Genomic DNA, 18,667 nt, shown 5'->3' on the forward strand with positions numbered 1-18,667 from the left:
ATTAGTGCCCTGTTCAATGGAGTGTGTGGAAATGTGTTTGGCACTTGTCATTGTTCTCTTATGGTGTCAAATGAAGAACATTCTCTGCTGAGCTCAGTAAATGCCAGTGTTATTCAGTGTTATGACACTTAGCATCATTCCTGTGCACAAACAATTTTCTTTATTGAAATATGAATTATGTTCTTCTGTTCTAGCTGGGGGAGATAATGATGCATGTTAACACGTTCTGTAGCTCACAATCCTTTATCATTTGTCTGAGTTTTTTTCTTCGTTATATAACGTTTTGTTATATGATGTTAAATTACAGCACTTTTTCCGGTAGATTTCATTTCCTCTGTTAAGACTTGTCCCCCCCTTTCTTTAATTTAGTTTGAGTGGCTTTACTTTTCTTAGTCGTACTGTACTGTTTCATTTCATGTCTCCTTAGAGGTTCTAACAGAACCTGTAAATTATCGTTAATGGTTGCACATCTCGATGCTTTGCATGGTGCAGGAGAAAAGACGAGCAGAAAGAGAGAGGGGTAAATGCTGCAGCAGCTGTTTTTGTGTGTGAGAATGGCAGAGGTAGAGCCACAGTGGATTTTCTTGAGTGTATGACTGAATTAATAATGCGCATGTTGTTCTTCCCCTTCCCCTCTCCCACCTGCATGCAGGGTTTTGGTTTCGTAACTTTCGAAAATAGTGGCGATGCGGACAGGGCCAGAGAGAAATTACACGGCACGGTGGTAGAAGGTCGTAAAATAGAGGTGCATGTAACAAATATTTCCCTTCTCAAAATTTCTGTTATGTCTATATTTTTAAGTTACGTTTTTTGTTGTCGCTCTTGCTATTGTTGATTCTTGATTCTGTTTTATGTGTCAGTGTGTGTCTCACTCTCATCTCACTATTTTAGATGCATCACTCATCTTTTCCTGTGGGTGTGCTCCTCTCTCTCTTCCTCTTTCCTTCCTTCCCTTCCTCCCTTCTCCTCTCCCCCCGCTGTATTCCTAAAACGTTTCAGTTATTCTAAGATCTCAAATCAGATATAATACAGCCCTCTCTGTTATCTAATTGGTTTGCTTTAGTTGGCATTCACTTGTGTTTATTCAATTCAGCTGTTCTATTCTGTTCATTTATTTCCTTTTTTGAAGCATATGTTGGCTTAATAAGCAAATGGGTGCAGTAAGTCATCAGGCAGAGTGCAAACAGCATTTGTGTGATGATAGCCAGAGGCCTTATTGCAGAGTTGACAAGGGATATGCGGTTAAAGCAGCCTTAAGCCAGCAGCGCTGTTATTTGGCCCGAAGATGCTGCATAGAGTAACAGTTATTAGACAGAACTGCTCTCAAACACAAACCTTTAAATCTACAGCTCATATTTCACTTATTTTACACTCCAGATGAGACGCTGTGAAATATCAATTTATTAAATATATCTTAACATCCTTTAAACAAGATAGATTTACTTGAGAAACAAAATTGCATAAGATGGTAAGAATTTTTTGGAGAATAAATCTTTAAGTTGAATTACGTGAGAATTTTCCTTACCCTATTAGCAAATTGTTGTTCTGCTATTTTAAGAAAAAATAAACGTACATGCTTAAAACACAAATTTGCCAAATGGGTAAAAAAAATATATATTTAAGATATACTCTTAAAACGAATTTAATTATCGTATTTATTTTAGTTTCTTACGTAAATGTATTTATCTTGTTTGAAGTATGACTAGATTTTTTACTGAAAAGCAAGACCAAAATACTGATTCAAAAAAGAAAAGATGCAAACTATAGCAGGTTTGAAGCAACAGTGGGTGTCATTATCACTGATTCCCACTCAACACTGTCTTCAGGTGTTACAAATTTTTTTTGCAGTATGATTTTTATTGTTTTGTTTTTAATTATAACAGTTATTCCGATATGACGTGGTGCCGCCTCTCAGTAAGATGTTGCATATTTTGCCTTCTTATTTTCCCCCCTTTTCCAACGGTAGCTGATAGGCCCCTCACCAAACTCAGTAGCCATGGTAACAATACATACACATGCGGGTGATGGCGGCGACTGGTAAGTGGAGAGAGCCATCTGCCATTTCACGAACTCCGCGCTGATACCTCGTGACTGTTTTTGACTTGATGTTGAGTTTCTTGATGCTATTTTCTCTTGGTACGCGTGTCACTTGAGTGAACATTTAGCTTTCTGAGAGGCTCTGATTGGACTGAACTGAATCGTGCACATCCTACTCAGATTCTGAACTCATGATTATGTTAAATAATGCACCCTCTTTTATATCTTTTGTTAGCTGTCCTTTAAGCTTGAATGATTTTCTTGTTTTGTTTTGTTGTTTTTTACTTTAATTTCCTTTCTGATTATTATTCTTGTGATGAAGCACAAGGCTTTTGGAGTGTTGAATGCTAAATGTTGCTTTTTTATTTTTCCAATAGTACTTCAATTTAGAAGGTTTAGTGTATGTTGCGCAATGCCAAACCTTTTTTCATTCCTACATTTTCTATTTTCTCTTAACCTAGTCGTTCTCTCTCCGCTGCATGCTCTGTCATATTCAATGCCTTTTGTTTGTTGAGTGCAATGTGTGTGTTTTGGTTTCTTCCATGTTCTTCAACTTGAACATCATTTGACGAGGCATGCTGAAAAATCTTTTATGATGAGACTATTGTATATATATTCTTTGCTTTGTGTTTTATTTTAGTTTCTTTAGACTGTGTTGAAAATATTAATAGTAATGCATGAAATATTTGTTAAAAATATTTTCAGTATTTACAGCTTTAGCTTCAGTATGATTCTTATTCACATGTGCCTCTTTGTGATCAGGTCAACAATGCAACAGCACGGGTAATGACAAATAAAAAGACCATCAACCCATATGCAAATGGTAAGTCAGAGTTCCCTTTGATGTTGTCAAATATGATGCATCTTTTTAGATTAAAAAAAGTAGTAAAAGACCACAAATATCAATCGGGGCCTCATTTCCCAAAAGCACCACAATCTACAAAGTAGATTGTAGAATCCAACTTACGATTCATCTTAGTTTTGCAGCCCATTTCCCAAAAGCATTGTACCTTAAGTAGTACTTGAAAATGCTAGTAGATTTACGAGCTGAAAGACTTCTACGTTCGGTTTGAGGCACAGAATGACGTGGCAGCAGGAAGACCACCGCTCCTCCCAGCGTCCAGGTTCTATGTCTTACCACGGCTGATGTGAGGAAAACTCTATGCAGAGTCAACCCATGGAAGGCTGCTGGACCAGTCAACATTACCGGCAGTGTGCTCAGAGGATGGGCAGACCAGCTGGCGGATGTTCTTACTGACATCTTCAACATCTCAATGAGCAGCGCCGTCATTCCAACATGCTTCAAGTCCACCACCATCGTTCCCATGCCGAAGATATCTTCAGTGTCCTGCCTCAATGACTACAGTCCCATTGCACTCACACCCATCATCATGAAGTGCTTCGAGAGGCTCATCATGAGGCACATCAAGACCCAGCTGCCCCCCTCACTGGACACCCTTGCATATCGTCCCAACCACTCAACAGACGACGCCATCACAACATATGTTCGAATGCTGTTCATAGACTTCAGCTCAGCATTCAACACAATCATTCCTCAGCACCTGATTGGAAAGCTGAACCTGCTGGGCCAGAATACCTCCCTCTGCAACTGGATCCTGGACTTCCTGACTGGGAGACTTCAGTCAGTCCGGATCGGGAGCAGCATCTCCACCACCACCACACTGAGCACTGGGGCCCCCCAGGGCTGTGTGATCAGTCCACTGCTATTCATTCTGCTGACTCACGACTGTGCAGCAATGCACAGCTCGAATCACATCATCAAGTTCTCCGATGACACGACCGTGGTGGGTCTCAAAGCAAGAAAGATGAGTCAGCATACAAAGAGGAGGTGCAGCGACTAACGGACTGGTGCAAAGGCAACAACCTGTCTTTAAATGTGGACAAAACAAAAGAGATAGTTGTTGACTTCAGAAGAGTACTGAGAGACCACTCTCCACTGAACATTGACGGCTTCTCTGTCAAGATCGTCAAGAGCACCAAATTCCTTTGTGTTCACCTGGCGGAGGACCTCACCTGGTCCCTCAACACCAGCTCCACAACCAAGAAAACCCAGCAGCGTCTCTACTTTCTGCGAAGGCTGAGAAAAGCTCATCTCCTACCCCCATCCTCACCACATTCTACAGAGGGAATATAGAGAGCATCCTGAGCAGCAGCATCACTGCCTGGTTTGTAGATTGCATCGTTTCGGATCGGAAGACCCTGCAGAGGATAGTGAGGACAGCTGAGAAGATGATCGGGGTCTCTCTTCCCTCCCATCATAGACATGTACACCACACACTGCATCCACAAAGCCACCAGCATTGTGGATGACCCCACGCACCCCTGACACAAATTCTTCACCCTCCTGCTGTCTGTAAAAAGGTACCGATGCATTTGGTTTCATCCCCCAAGCCATCAGACTCCTCAATACTCAGAGACTTGACTGACAACACACACACACTCACTCAACTGAAGACCATCCAACTCCCTTTGCATTTTCGCACATTTCTGTATTATCTACCCACATTATTTTGCTGCTACTGTATTCATTAAATATTTTACTTAAATTCTTGTCACTTCTATCTGGCTGCTACCCCAATAACTGCTATGTCCATATATAGTATAAGCTTATTTGCTGAATACTATGTCATAGAATGTTATGTTTAAATTCACAGCATTTTCTATTATATTGTAATATCTTTTTGCACTACCTGTTTCATCTGACACTTTCACACTAGAACCCTGTACTGGTCTTACTGTGCCTATTTTCCTGTTTCAGCAATTATTATACCATCTTATACTGTTTGCACACGTTTGCACATGCACTTTATGTAGACATTTTTAGGTCTTATAGCTCTGCATAGTCTCATTTAGTTCTGTGTTTGTTTTATGTTGTTTCATGTTGTTTTTATGTAGTACCATGGTCCTGGAGGTTCACTTTGTACTGTACTAGCTGTTATGGTTAAAATGACAATAAAAGCCACTTGAATTGACTTAAGTGCTCTTGAGTAATCGTATAGCGCTAAGAGCAGTGTAAGGACATAGACTTATGCAGACACCAGCAGGACAATCGTGAAATTACACATAATACAATTTAAATACCTATAGCTACATTTTATGGTCACATTTCAGCACTGTCACATGGACAGCGGCTCTCTTAAGTAGCACCTAAAGTGCATCCTTGCACATTCATGTTAAGTGCAGTTTTGAGAAACACACATAAAAAATAAATATTGTTTGTAACATTGCTCATTGAAAACACTTAAACGCCAAGATCAATCGTTATTGGGAAATGCAGCCCTGGCTGATTATTCTGCTTATATTTTGGCTTTTTGAGAGTATCTGCAACGGCTGCTTATTTTGCAGATTAACTGAAGTGGTAGTTCTTTCTTGTGTCAGTTTCAAAATCTACCGAAAACCTTGTCAATGGATAATGCACGTTTGCTATTTTCATTTTTCATTTCTATTTATTAAGTAAATATGTTTTTTTAATAAATGTTTAAAATTTGCAATTTTGTATACATCTCATTTGCAATTATTTGTATTCCTTATTCATGAAACAGGAGCATATCTAATTTCTGCTCAAATCTTTGTCATTTGCATGTACATTGCCCCATTGAATTGAATGTGAAAATGTACGATCCATTGAAATGTATATATGTATATCACCACCCAACATATCTTAAGATATTGGCATCAACCATTGACAAACCCATATCAGATCAGATCCCTACAAATAAATTATTATCCACACAAGCAATAATAGCAAATTATTGGTTTTTTGGTTGACAATATAATCATAGGACAGTTTTAACCTCTAGCAACTTTTAACCTTAAAAGCAAATTTTAACCTCAAGCATGCGACTATACAGACAGGCGACTTTACTGTCTTGTTCTCAATCTGAATAACAACAGCCACACACCCTGCTGATTCCACACATCAACATCAAACTACATAAGAGTACTTTTACTTATGAATTTTCTGAAAAAACATCAGCTTCTGAAATGTTTCTCAATGCAGTTATCCATTCGTCCTCTCTCAAAAATTTGAAATTGAAATGAAAAACTGAGGTAACCTTACAGGTAATCTCAGGTGGTACCATTGAGATCTTTTTTGTACTGACAGGCCATTTGTAGAAGTTAGAATCTGAGAGAAATCTGTCAGGCTGCTCAGCGCCCTATCCCTGCTCTGGAAAAGAGCAGAGCTTCACTGTGGTCAGCCCTCCAATGACATCATTAAGACACCAGCCCTGGAGCCACTTTGTCTTGTGAAAGATCAGATGTAGATTCTTAGACACACCAAGATGGCTAATATCAGATCTCTTTCTCTGTCTGTGTCTAGGCTGGAAATTGAATCCAGTCGTGGGTGCAGTCTACAGCCCAGAATTCTATGCAGGTAAGTGGCCCTGTAGTGCATTATATTCATAATTAAAAGATTGGCTCAATGTGTTAAAAAGATTTGCATTTAGGGCTAAGGGGCAGTTTCATTAATGCCAATAACGCTAGACACTGTGCTTTTTGTGTGCAAAGATCTTTTAATGCTCACGCCCTTGGTTCTTCATTTATGAATACTTCCTTAAAAGAGGTTATGAAATTAAAAAAATGCTGTAAGATACTATATATAACAATTTCATAAAAGATTTAAAGCTCAGTATTTTGTTACTTTGTTTTCATATATTAAAAAAGTATTTAGAAACTGGTGTAACACTAAAACGTATGAATGCTTGTCATTTATTTTAAAGATAGATAACAAGTGCACATTATTAAGCAAAAAGTCACACCAAAGTTAGCTAGGGATAAAATTATAAAAAATACAGATACTGTTCCAAATTAAGACAAAAAGTTTTTAAGAAGATTTACATTTATTCATTTAGCAGATGCTTTTATCCAAAGCGACTTACAAATGAGGAATACAGCAAAAGCGATTCAGCATAAGGAGGCAATAACATAAGAAGTGCTGCAATACAAAGTTTAAAATTGCCCAGAGAAGCACAAGAAGGGAGGAAGGTGAGATAGAGTGGTGAAAGAATGGAGTGATAATTTTTATTATTATTATTATTATTATTATGAAGAAAGAAGACATTAAGTACAGTAAGAAGTACTAACGAAAGAGATGAGTTTTTAAATGTTACTTGAAAATACTAAGAGGATCAGCGGCTCGGGTGGAGTGTGGAAGTTGGAAGTGAAAGTCAGAGAAAGCAATTTTGTGGTCTATCTTGGGCTCGCATTGCAGTAGTCCAGTCTAGATATAACAATATCTTGGACAAGAAGTTCTGTAGCATGCTCAGATAAGAAAGATCTGATCTTCCTAATGTTGTACAGTTACTGTAAAATCTGCCTGATCGGGCTGCCTTTGCAATGTGGTCCGTGAAGTTCAACTGATCGTGAAACACTACCCCAAGATATCTGGTTGTCTTGGATGAAGTGATCATTAACAAATCTAGCTGCATCTACCAGACAGGCTGAGATTCGTGCAGCTACCGTAGGATCATCAGGCTGGAATGAGAAGTATAGTTGTTTGTCATCGAAGTAGCAATGATAGGAAAAGACATATCCCTGAATGACAGATCCCAGCTAAATCATGTATGTAGAGAATAGAAGGAGCCCAAGCACTGAACCCTGAGGTACCCAGGTAGCTATACTGTGTTGGACACTGTTCCCCTCAAGAGACACTGAAGGATCTACTTTTAGGGTAAGAGCCAAACCAGCGGAGTGCGGTTCCTGTGATTTTCATTTGTCGACAGTGTGGAAAGGAGAATCTGGTGGTAAACCACATCGAAATCAGCAGACAAATCCAGCATAATAAGAATGGATGATTTTGATGCTGCTCTCGCCAGCCACAGAGCTTCGGTAATGGATGGCAAGGCAGTCTCAGTTGAGTGTCCGCTTTTTAAGCCAGACTGGTTGCTGTCTAGCAGGTTGTTCTGGGGAAGAAAAGAGGAGCCCTGATAGAACAAGTGTTTTTACTTTGAAGGTGAGTAGAGAGACTGGTCTGTAGTTTTCTGAGTGCAGGGTTTAGTGTTGGTTTCTTAAGCAGTGGGGTTACTCAAGCCTGCTTAAATGTAGTGGTAAAGGTACTAGTGAGGAGAGAAGTGGTAATAATGTGTGTGAGCACAGGTAGGATAAAAGGAAAAATGGCCTGGAGGAGAAGGAAAGCAATAGGTTCAAGGGCACAGGTAGTAGGTTGGCTGGAGAGGAGAAACCTCAGCATTAGAGAAGGGAGAAAAAGAGGGTTGTTTGTGTGGTGTTTGTGGGTTTATGATGTGGAGAATGGACTTCTGATGTTTGTTATATTGTCTGTGAAAAATGTTGCAAAGGCATCAGCTGTTAGAGAGGATGTGGATGGGGAAGGAGGAAGGCCGATGAGAGATGTGAAAGATTTGAAGAGCATGTGATTGTCCAAAGTGCTCTTGATTTGCTATATTTATTCATTTATTTTTTGATGGCATGATGTTATAGCTCTGGAGATATTAGCAGAGAAGGAAGAGAGCAGTGACTGATACTTACTCAGGTCAGCTGGGTCTTTAGATTTGTGTCACTGTCTGTCTTCAGATAGCCAGGGGTTGCGGGGTGTGGTGTGGGCTGGCTTGGAGGAGAGATATACAGATATTGTCTAGAAAATAAGTTAAAGTGGAACTTAGAGTGTTAGTAGTATTATTGACGTCAAGTGAGGATAATTTGTTAGAGGAGGGAAGAGAGGATGAGATCATAGAGGAAAGGAGGGTAGGTGAGAGAGAATGGAGGTTACGTTGAAATTACAACTGATGAGTATGGCGTGGCAGGTAAGGTGGCAGATATGTTAAACCTAATTAAAAAATTATCAGAAGTGTTTTGTGGAGAAAGAAGAACATGATCAGTGGTACCGTTATGTGTGTATATGAGGTCCTACCTAATTTGTGAGTTGCTTCAGTTGTAAAGAATTGAGATCAAATTGAGAACAAAGCAAGCAAAGTATTAAAGTCTGTGGCCTGAGCTTTGTCCAGTCGAATGTTGAAATCACTGAGGACCACAAGTTTGCTGCCATCCTCAGGGAAGGAGGATAGTAACACATCCAGCTCCTCCAAGATGGTTCCTAGCTGACTTGGGGGATGATATACAGTATAACTACAAACTAGAGTTTTACAGGATGGGTGAAAGTAATGGCATATAGTTCAAAGGAGTTGTTTCCACACAGAGGGGAAGAAAGCATACATTTCCATGTATTAGTCTTAAGCAAACCTGTTCCCCCACCCCTCGCTACCTGACGGGGGGTTTGGGAGAAAGTGATGTTTGGTGGATGGAGCAGAGGATGTGGCTGCGTCCTTTGGTCAAATGTAGGTCTCAGTCAAGGCCAGGATGTTGAGAGAAGAAAAAGAGCAAGAAATACAAATCAAAAGGATTTGAAGTAATGAGAGCAATACTCAAGTGCCTTGTTGGTGTCCTTGCTTAGAGGACTTGCGCATGTAGACTGACAGATCTTTACACAAATTCTGTCTTCACGTGAGGTGAGCTTCACATGAAAGCTGATGCTTCTGCACAGGGGCGAAAATTTCATCAAAATGTTGGGGGGGGGGAAATAAACATAACAATTATCAAGAGCAATTTTTGAAGGGGAGACCAAGGTTTTTTTTTGTTGTTGCCCCGTTTGCATTTGTATTATTTTATTTCTTAAACAATTATTTTAAGAATATATAATTATATTATTTACAATACACATATTTTAATGATATTTTAGAGGGGGACAACCCTCAGATGGGGAGGGGGGTCCTGACCCCCCCCGATCCCCCTGCGATTTCCGCCTGTGATTCTGCATAATGCTTTGCCTTGCTTAAGTGCTTGTGTAGTCCATGTGGTTTCTCTGCTTGAACATCTGTGTGAACTTGAGGTGAAATGACTTCATACATTCAATAAAATTACCTTGACACTAATAGGTTAAAAGTCATTGCAAAAATTGTTTAGAAATTAATTCTGAAACAAGCCTAGCATAATTTGTTTTGTAGATGCCCCTTGGTTTGAGATTTTGTATCTAATGCAATTAAATTTAGATAAATTCAAGCATCACTTAGGTGTCTGAATACTTTTAGGGCAACTGTATATACAGTACATGGCTTGGTTGTAAATCTCAACCATAACAGAAAATTAAAAAAAAATTGGTGTTTAACTGCATTATTTGATGGAAACATTCAAGAAAACCCAGGCTGGGGATGGAGATGTGTAAAATAATCTGCGGGCTCTGGCATTGCCTGAAAGAGCTGGCAGAGAGAAAGAAATGATTATTCAAATCACCCAAAGGGCCTGTTTTACAATGTGTGTCTCTGTGGCAAAAGGCTCCTAGACTCCATTGTCACTACTGCAAACACAGAACACATCTTTAAAAAACATAATCCAGACCCCCAGGGCTTCATTTCATTTTATAGGCCTTTGAAAAAGGCACGATGGACTGTTTTCTCTCATTTCTTCAATGATCTCTCTCTCAACCTTGGCCATCTCATCCTCTGACCTTCCCTGAACATCATTACATCCCCCATTATATGGGAAAATATCGAGATTTTATGATAATAAGAAGAAAAGGGCTGAAAAATATAGAGGTGATGGTGAAATCTAATTGTCTGTCTACGCAAGGGCATCAAAAGGGCTCAAATATATTTTATAAATTAAAATCAATACTTTCAATTTCTCCAGACAGTTGTTTGCCTAATTCAGTGCACATTCTGTTAATTACAAAATGGCTCATTATTGATTTGCTTTCGTCTCACCTTTCAAGTGTCCAAACAGCCCACATCCCATTAAAGTGCGAATGTTTTTTCTTTTGAAATCTCGCCTTTTCTTTTTTAAAATCTCTGTCTTAATTATAATTAAAGCATCATTAATGTGCCCGAATTGTGCCAGTATCAGAAAGCGCCTCCAATCCTTTTGTTTGCTTAATAGCTGAAAATAGGTATTGGCACATTGCTGCTTAGATTGCAGATGGAAAGATTGCACATGAGCGGTTAAGAGTGCCCTAGAGTTTGAATAGTGACTAAGCTGTGTCTCCTTTGGTGTTGTCAGCGGTAGGTTTCCCATGCCTCCTTGTGCAGAAAGATAAAGAAATGGTTCACCAAAAAATAAAAATGATGTTATTATTTACACACTATCCTGTCCTAAATCCATATTACTTTTTTTTCTTCTGTATAACACAAATTTGATTTCATATATACATTTCCATGAGGAAATGAGGACCAGGGATGTCAAGCAGCAAAATGACAAAAAAGCACCATAAAATTATCATAAAAGTGGTCCATGCATCCTATTCCAAGTCTTTTGAAGCCATATGATGGTTTGTGTGAGGAACAGACTGAAATTTAAGTCAGTACGTTCATGAGAGTTCATGAGAAAGGCAGCTATGTCCAACTCTTTTGAGTCAGGTCTTTTCAATGAACCAATTGATCCAGTTCACAAAAACGTAATAATTTGTTCATGAATCAGACTAATCCAGTTCTCAAATTCAAGTAAGTATGACAGAATTTTCCTTTTTTGTGTGAAACATTCATTTTACCAAATAAACTTCTGCAAGTCTGAGCTGGAAAAGGAGCATCTTTGAATCATGAGATGAGCTGACTTGTAACGTGAAATTTGTTTCTGAGCAAGCCTCACCAGTCACCACTTGAACCGGCTCTCACCTGCGGCAGGCTGTTGATTTAAGATAGCTTTGATGTTCATTAACAGCGCTCCGACTGAGGGGAACGAAAGCTATCAGGGGAAGGCTGAGGGATGGCCAGTGTGCCAGACCTCGCATGTCTGCTGGGCTGATCTCTGATTAAGAGTTACGCCTGGCGGAGATTGGGCGGATGTTTGAAAATTAGACTTTCAGCAATTTATGCCCAGAGATTATGCAAATGCAGACCACCTCTGACCACAGGAAATCTAAGGCTCTCCACCCTAGACGCACACATGCCTCTTTCTTTTCCTCTTGCTTTCTTTTAGCAGATGTGTTCACACATGCACAAGGTCAAATTCTAGCAATTATTTTTACAAAGCCATGCATGCTGTCTGTAGCAGCCAATAATGTAATAACTACCATTAATGTAATAACTGCCAATAATGTAATACATTTTATTAAAATTATTATTTTTTTATTAACCCAGCCAATAATGTAATAGCCAGCAAATAATGTAAGAACTTATTACATTATGGGCAAAACATTATTACGTTATTGGTTCAGAAATGTTATTACATTATTGTTAAGTTATTACATTATTGACTTTTATTACATTAAGAATGGAAAATGTTATTGGCAGTTATTACATTAACGGTAGTTGTTACATTATTGGCTGCTACACTGTCTGTTAACACATACAGTGTGGTTTAAAAGTCTGAAGAAATTTAAAAATGCTTCTGTTTCAAATTGTTTTAATTTAATACTGTTTTTATTAACCCTTTCATACGTTATGTCACGCAAATGTGACGGTTAATAACTGGGCCCCGCAAATTAGCGTCACACATATGTGTTTCTACAACAACCAGTTATGTTACAAGCTGCCAGATTCAAATCAGCTTTTGCGCCGACATAGACTGTGCTGGTCAATAGTCTGTGATTTATATTCGATCAAACAGTTACTCATACAGTCTTTTCAAGCACATAATAAGTTTACTTTATGTAACAAACAGCCAAATTTTCACCAAAGTACCACGATAGCAGTTCACAGCTTGTGTATGCACAGCCATCATATCTATACGCGATCTTCCCATGTATTCAGCCTCGTCTACTTATTAGGTGCAGATGCGGTTTTCATTCACACGAACAGCAACGCAAACAGTCTTTTCATGCATATAATACATTTGTTTTCTGAAACAGACAGCCAAACTATCACAAAAGCACCATGATAACAGTTTAAAACTTGTATACTCACAGTGAAAACATGCTGATTGAGCGTGATTATCCAATGCACACAGATGTCTGTTTACATTAGCGCTTGTCACACACACACACAATGTCTGAGATATCAAACAGTGCATAGGTAAATTGGAACTAATAAATTAACATTAATTTCTTAGTATTTGGTACGTCTCTCTACTGCTTTTATTCACAGCATGCAATTGAGTTGGCATGGACTCCACAAGTGTGTGTAAAACCTTATGATCCATGTTATCCCAGCATGATTTGGGAATATTCCAAAGAGCATCTTGTGTGTTTTAACAGAATTAGATTTTTTGATTAGCAATGTAGAAGTAGTGCAGAATCTTCCTTTTAACATAATATTGTAGGAGCAATATGTAACATTGACATCAAGCTTTTAAAATGGGTACTGCAGTCCAAAAATTTATAAACGTATTAAAAATATTGGAGAGAGTTGTCTCCCTCGCTCCCTCCTCCCCAGGCTCTTAAGCTCACGCGGGCTGCCAGGTTGAACGAACAAACTGACAATGGCAAGCGACGAGTCTTACGCTGTAAGTTGAGCAGTTAATGTATACATCTGTAATGATTTTATTGTTTGCGAATTATAAACCAGCTCATGTGTGTTTTTATAACTCTGTCAATGTTAGCTAGGTGTATTGCTGGCTTCCATGGCTGCAGCATGCTGTGTTTGCTCACTAACTTGTTTCAAATCTGGCAACCCAGGGAGTCGAAATACTATTGGAATATGGGCAGTGGGCGGGATCACACAGGCCAAAACACAAACAGAAATTCCGGCCCGGAACAGACATTTCAAATAAGAATATACTGGCTGTAGCATTGTTTTTGAAGAAGCCAATTTCAACATAGCATGTTTCCTAAATCTTAGATAACTTAGTTTGATAATTTTATGCTATAGTACAGTAAATATATTACATATTGCTCCTTTAAATTTACATCATAATGTTTCAAAATACTAAAACTGAAACTGTACTATAAACATTCTCACTTCTCAGAATAGCACATGCTTCTGTGACCACACAACATGAGCACACTTTGCACTGTAAAGCCTCACTTGTTCATTTATTAAAGTCAATTTCTCAATTTAGTGCTCTTTGGCAAAGAAAAAATTAATCACAAATTAGCAAACTCATTTCCTTAAGTGAGAGGAGAGGAAGGGGCAACTTCTCTATGCCCAGCATCCCAAGATCCCAAGAAACACACTCATTTCAGCTGAGCGAGTATGAACCATATGAACTGAAATGGAATATGTTTGGCCATGATGATTCAGAGAGTCATTTGCATTGACTGACAGTTTTGCAGCGCTAATTTTTCAGTGTTTTAGGATGACATCACTGTCCTTGCTCTCTCTGTGATTGAGTCCTGACTGAAAGAGAAAGAAAGAGAGTGCAGGCGCCTCCAGCACTTTCAACATTTCTGGGCTTTTTGAACTTCCAAATACGGAATGATAAGTTTGAAAAGTGACATGCAATTAACGGAGCACAGGAAAGGAATTCAGGAATTTTCAAAAGGCACCGGCAAAATGGAATTCATTTGTGCAGATAGGCTATCGTTGAAGACAACAAACGGCTTTTTGCGGAAGGGGGGAGAATTATAAAGAGGAATGAAAGCACTTTGGTTGCTGCTTCTGTGTTGTGCTGTAATGTTTGATATTGCATTGTGGGAGGAAACAATGCAAATTGACCCTGACATGTGTACAGAGGTGATTAAAAATGTACATTCATTAAGAGTCTTTCAGTAAACATGTTTCAAAAGAGTCCTTACTATAAGATTAAATGCATTAGGAATACAAAGTCACTAGTTGGGAGAGCTGGTATATAGTGTGTGTGAATAGTGCCTGTAACTATACTGTGTTTAAAGTTTTTTAAAGAAAGAACTGCAAATGTGCTGTGGCCTTCAAGTGGACTTGGAAATATTGTAACTATGAGTTTTGTGCACATGAATGACCATGCAATGTCATATTTAACAGTGGGAAACAATTAATTCTTGGAGTGACAGAGTTGTTACGTTGGAATGGAGTGTAAATATAATGGTAGTAAATGGCTTTATGAAGATATTTATTTTAATTTTAATGCAGTATTTCCTTAACATCCCCAAAAAAATAAAAAATAAAATCCTAAGCTGATTTGCTGGTATTAGCTGGTCTCCCAGATTGGTTTTAGATTGGTTTTTGGCACTTTTCAGAAGGCCAAACTGAGAGACCAGTTTAAACCAGCTAAGACCACCTTGGCCAGGCTGGGAGGCCAGCTTAAACAAGCCTGGCCAAAATGTGTAGAAACTGGTCTCCCAGCCTTACCGACTTAAAAGTGACCAAAACCTCTTTAAAACTAGGCAACAGACCAGTTTTAATTAAGTTGACCTTGGCAAGGGTGGGAGACCATTTTAAACAAGCTAAGACTGGGTGTGCCCTATGCAGTTTAATTATTTGTTAGATACAGCATATAAATAAATAATATACAGTTATGTAAAATTGATGGATTCTACTGTACTGTATTTCATGTCTGACTTACAGTAAATGAAATGCAAGTCGTAATAACAACTACCCAACTTGAAAGTAGAAGCTTCACAGGTGCTCATGAAGGCAGCATATGTCTCGTTTAAAGAAAGAAATTAAAATAGAAATAGAAATATATTGAATCTACATAGCAAATTTTTTTTTACTGTATATCACAAGCTGCACTATAAAACTCACACAATGCATTTTTTATTATCTGAAAGCTCAGAGATATCTTAAATCTCAAAGCAGGTCTTGTTTATATGTATATGCATTCTTTAAAATGTCTCAATGGTTTGCAGCACTGTGTAAGGTTGCAGAGCACGATGCATAGGGCAGCCAAACCTCCTGCAATGTTTATGAAACATGAGCTCTAACCCAAACCCCCCTCAAAAACACTTCCCACACAAAAGCCAATGAGAGAAATGATTGTGCTACAAAGCAGTTGTACACTTTTATGGCTTTGATGCGGAGGCAACCTCCCGTCGGCCAGAGCATCTGCTTCACTGTAATCGCTCTCAAAGCAATAAAACGGACTAGCTCTCCTGTGCATCCCCCTGGAGCTCTCTCTTGCTGCACGCTCTCATTTCTCATTCAGCCGCATTTACTGCAGCTCACTCGCTCTCTCACTATTTTCACCCAGCCCTACACCCTTCATTGTTCTAAATGAAAGTGCATAGTCTAAGTTGTTTATTCTGTAAATATTCAGGCTAAATGCATCTCATATTTATTTCTTCGGGACACATTCTACACATCAAAGTGAAGCTATTGCAAATATGCAATGTGTACGCAGCATATTTCAAACATGGATGTCAGATGGGCTGCCTGGAATCGCAGAAGGAAGGAATATACTGTATGTGACTAATGATTCTTCACTGGCCTTCTTTTTAACTGCTGCATTAATGTCGAATTGTAATGATTCATGCAAGATCTGATCTTCGTTGTTTCACGATCACATCTCCTTTCATGTTTTAATCTTCTCAATGCTGTTAAAGTAATAACTAGTATATAATAAAACACTGTTTATTGAGGCAAAACAATGGCACTAAAAGTTGTCTTCTTTCATAAATATTACAAATATTTGAGTGTAGAATCTAGTGTTGATTTACGTGGATTTAATCTGCTGTGAAAAAAGACTATTTAAAATGTGCTATATATTATTCCCTGAGAGCTAGACATATCCAAGGTGACAAAGAGTCAGATGGAACTCTCTTTTTCACCTTTCTACATCATGCAAGCCCCTTCTTTAAATCTTAATTTTTTTGTCAGCCAAATGAAAGATTCAGCACTTCTATTAGGCATTCTATTCTTCTATTCTCTCATTTAGCAAAACCTGTAATGTTAAAGAATGAATTATCTTCTATCTCTCAACCATTTCAAATAAAGCCTCTTAAAAGTCATTTTCACCACCGACGCCCTATTAAACTTAATGATCATTTAACAACAATATAAAGCTTTTTGTTTTCACCAAGCCTCAGAGGTCTTTATGCCTCCCATAGTTTGGAGATTACTCATTGTTAGAGTTTTTTGACTAATTGCTGGTGTTGATCAAGGTGGGTGGGGCACCATTATTCACAGCTCCAGACTTGTGCAATTACAGTTAATATGGCAGTATATTGGTGTTTAAAGTGGTCATATTCTACAATTGTATAGCATTTAATTTTTGTCCCAGTTTTTCATGTATAATGTTAATCAAGTTTTCTTGCACCAAAAATAGTTATCATAGTACATTGTACATAAACTATTATTTTCTCTGGCTGCAGTTCACTCTCTTTCACACACATGCTGGGTCTCCCTCGTGTGGTTTCGCTTTTGACACTGGTTCAGATGACATTGATAGAGCGTTGACAGGTGACACAAAGAAATGTGCCATCTCTCCCACACTTGGCTTACCACTTGCAGGTGAAATCCCCATTCTCCATACAATAAATCCGCTCCCGCTTTTTTATGCCCGGGACATGTGTCCTGCATAAGAGTGCACTGCTCAACCCAATTAGTTTCTGTGCTAGGATGTGCACTTAAGTTGAGCATGTACCCCTAAACATTTTATATGCCAATTTAAGCCACAGGAAGTGGGGAAATCATCAGTGAAGTTTCAGGAAGTGAAAAAAAAACCCCATGCTGCATTAATTGTGATATTTCATTTTGTTTTAATTTTCCCGGGCTTTAAATGAAACAAGCTGTTTTTGCCATTGTACCTATAAAGGGATAGTTCACCCAAAATGAAATATTCCTCCAAACCCAGACTTTCTGTCGTCCATGGAACACAAAGGGAGTTATTTTTGCTGAATGTTACAGACTGAAAGTCTCAGTCACCATTCACTTTCATTTTATAAGATGCAATGAACGTAAAATATACAGTAAAACATTTTCACTTGCATCTATTCGCATTTACTTGGTGGTGGTTCCTGATGCATATATGTTTTCCCCACAGTGCCAGGCTTCCCATACCCAGCAGCCACAGCGGCAGCGGCGGCGGCGTACAGAGGAGCACACTTACGAGGAAGAGGTCGTACCGTCTACAATACGTTTCGAGCAGCCGCTCCTCCCCCACACATCCCAGCCTATGGAGGGTGAGTAGGAGCTCCTCCTAACACATTCACACACAGATACACACAAGTTCACCTTTAGTCCTTTCTTTTGACAACCAAACCCTGCCCCCCTCACCGGACTGCTGTAACATCCACGCATCTGTACCTCACTACACAAAGCAATGCAGCATTAAGCATGTGCCTGGTACATGCTTAATGCTTGCAAGTTAATATGGCAGTGAACTGTCATGCCGGTCTGTCATGGTCGATGGCCCTAAGCATTTCTTTTTTGTAATGTAACATTATGTAAATCCTCTCAAACAACTGAATGCAGAAGGATTTGTTCAACTCTGAGCAGTAAAATGATGATTCAAAAATGTTTTGGTCCTGATTTTATGTGTGTAACTGCAAGCAGATGATGCTGAAGGAGACTGGATGGAGTTTGTTTTGAAATGTTTAGATATCTTGGAGGTATCAGGGGCCACATACTAGCTGCCACTGTCTAGTGTCATGTGTAAAATGGCAAAAGGGTAGATTCATAGCAAATACACTAAAACATGACAATATAACTGTATGTAAATATAATTATCGAATTGTTTATGTAGAAATCATGATTCATCAGTAAGTTTGCACTATTGCTAACATAATCAGTCAGTGTAGACTTTGTGTTGTGTTGGCTGAAATGTTTGTTTTTGCCATCAACATTTATATCTTTGTGTTTTAAAGAATTAA

The 18,667-nt window shown here is 38.7% G+C and overlaps 1 protein-coding gene across 11 annotated transcripts in view; it reads left to right on the plus strand.

The window, feature by feature from the left end:
• LOC127652976 (RNA binding protein fox-1 homolog 1-like) overlaps nucleotides 1–18,667 on the plus strand; it is a 393,043-nt gene that overhangs the window by 347,542 nt on the left and 26,834 nt on the right. For all 11 annotated transcript variants that reach the window (XM_052139431.1, XM_052139432.1, XM_052139433.1 and 8 more), the window contains 4 exons: nucleotides 653–745; nucleotides 2,800–2,860; nucleotides 6,380–6,433; nucleotides 17,839–17,977. In XM_052139431.1, the coding sequence (XP_051995391.1) occupies nucleotides 653–745; nucleotides 2,800–2,860; nucleotides 6,380–6,433; nucleotides 17,839–17,977 (347 nt within the window). The remainder of the gene's footprint in view (nucleotides 1–652; nucleotides 746–2,799; nucleotides 2,861–6,379; nucleotides 6,434–17,838; nucleotides 17,978–18,667) is intronic.

The sequence above is a fragment of the Xyrauchen texanus genome, chromosome 12 (genome assembly GCF_025860055.1).
Source record: "Xyrauchen texanus isolate HMW12.3.18 chromosome 12, RBS_HiC_50CHRs, whole genome shotgun sequence".
Classification (NCBI taxonomy): Eukaryota; Metazoa; Chordata; class Actinopteri; order Cypriniformes; family Catostomidae; genus Xyrauchen; species Xyrauchen texanus.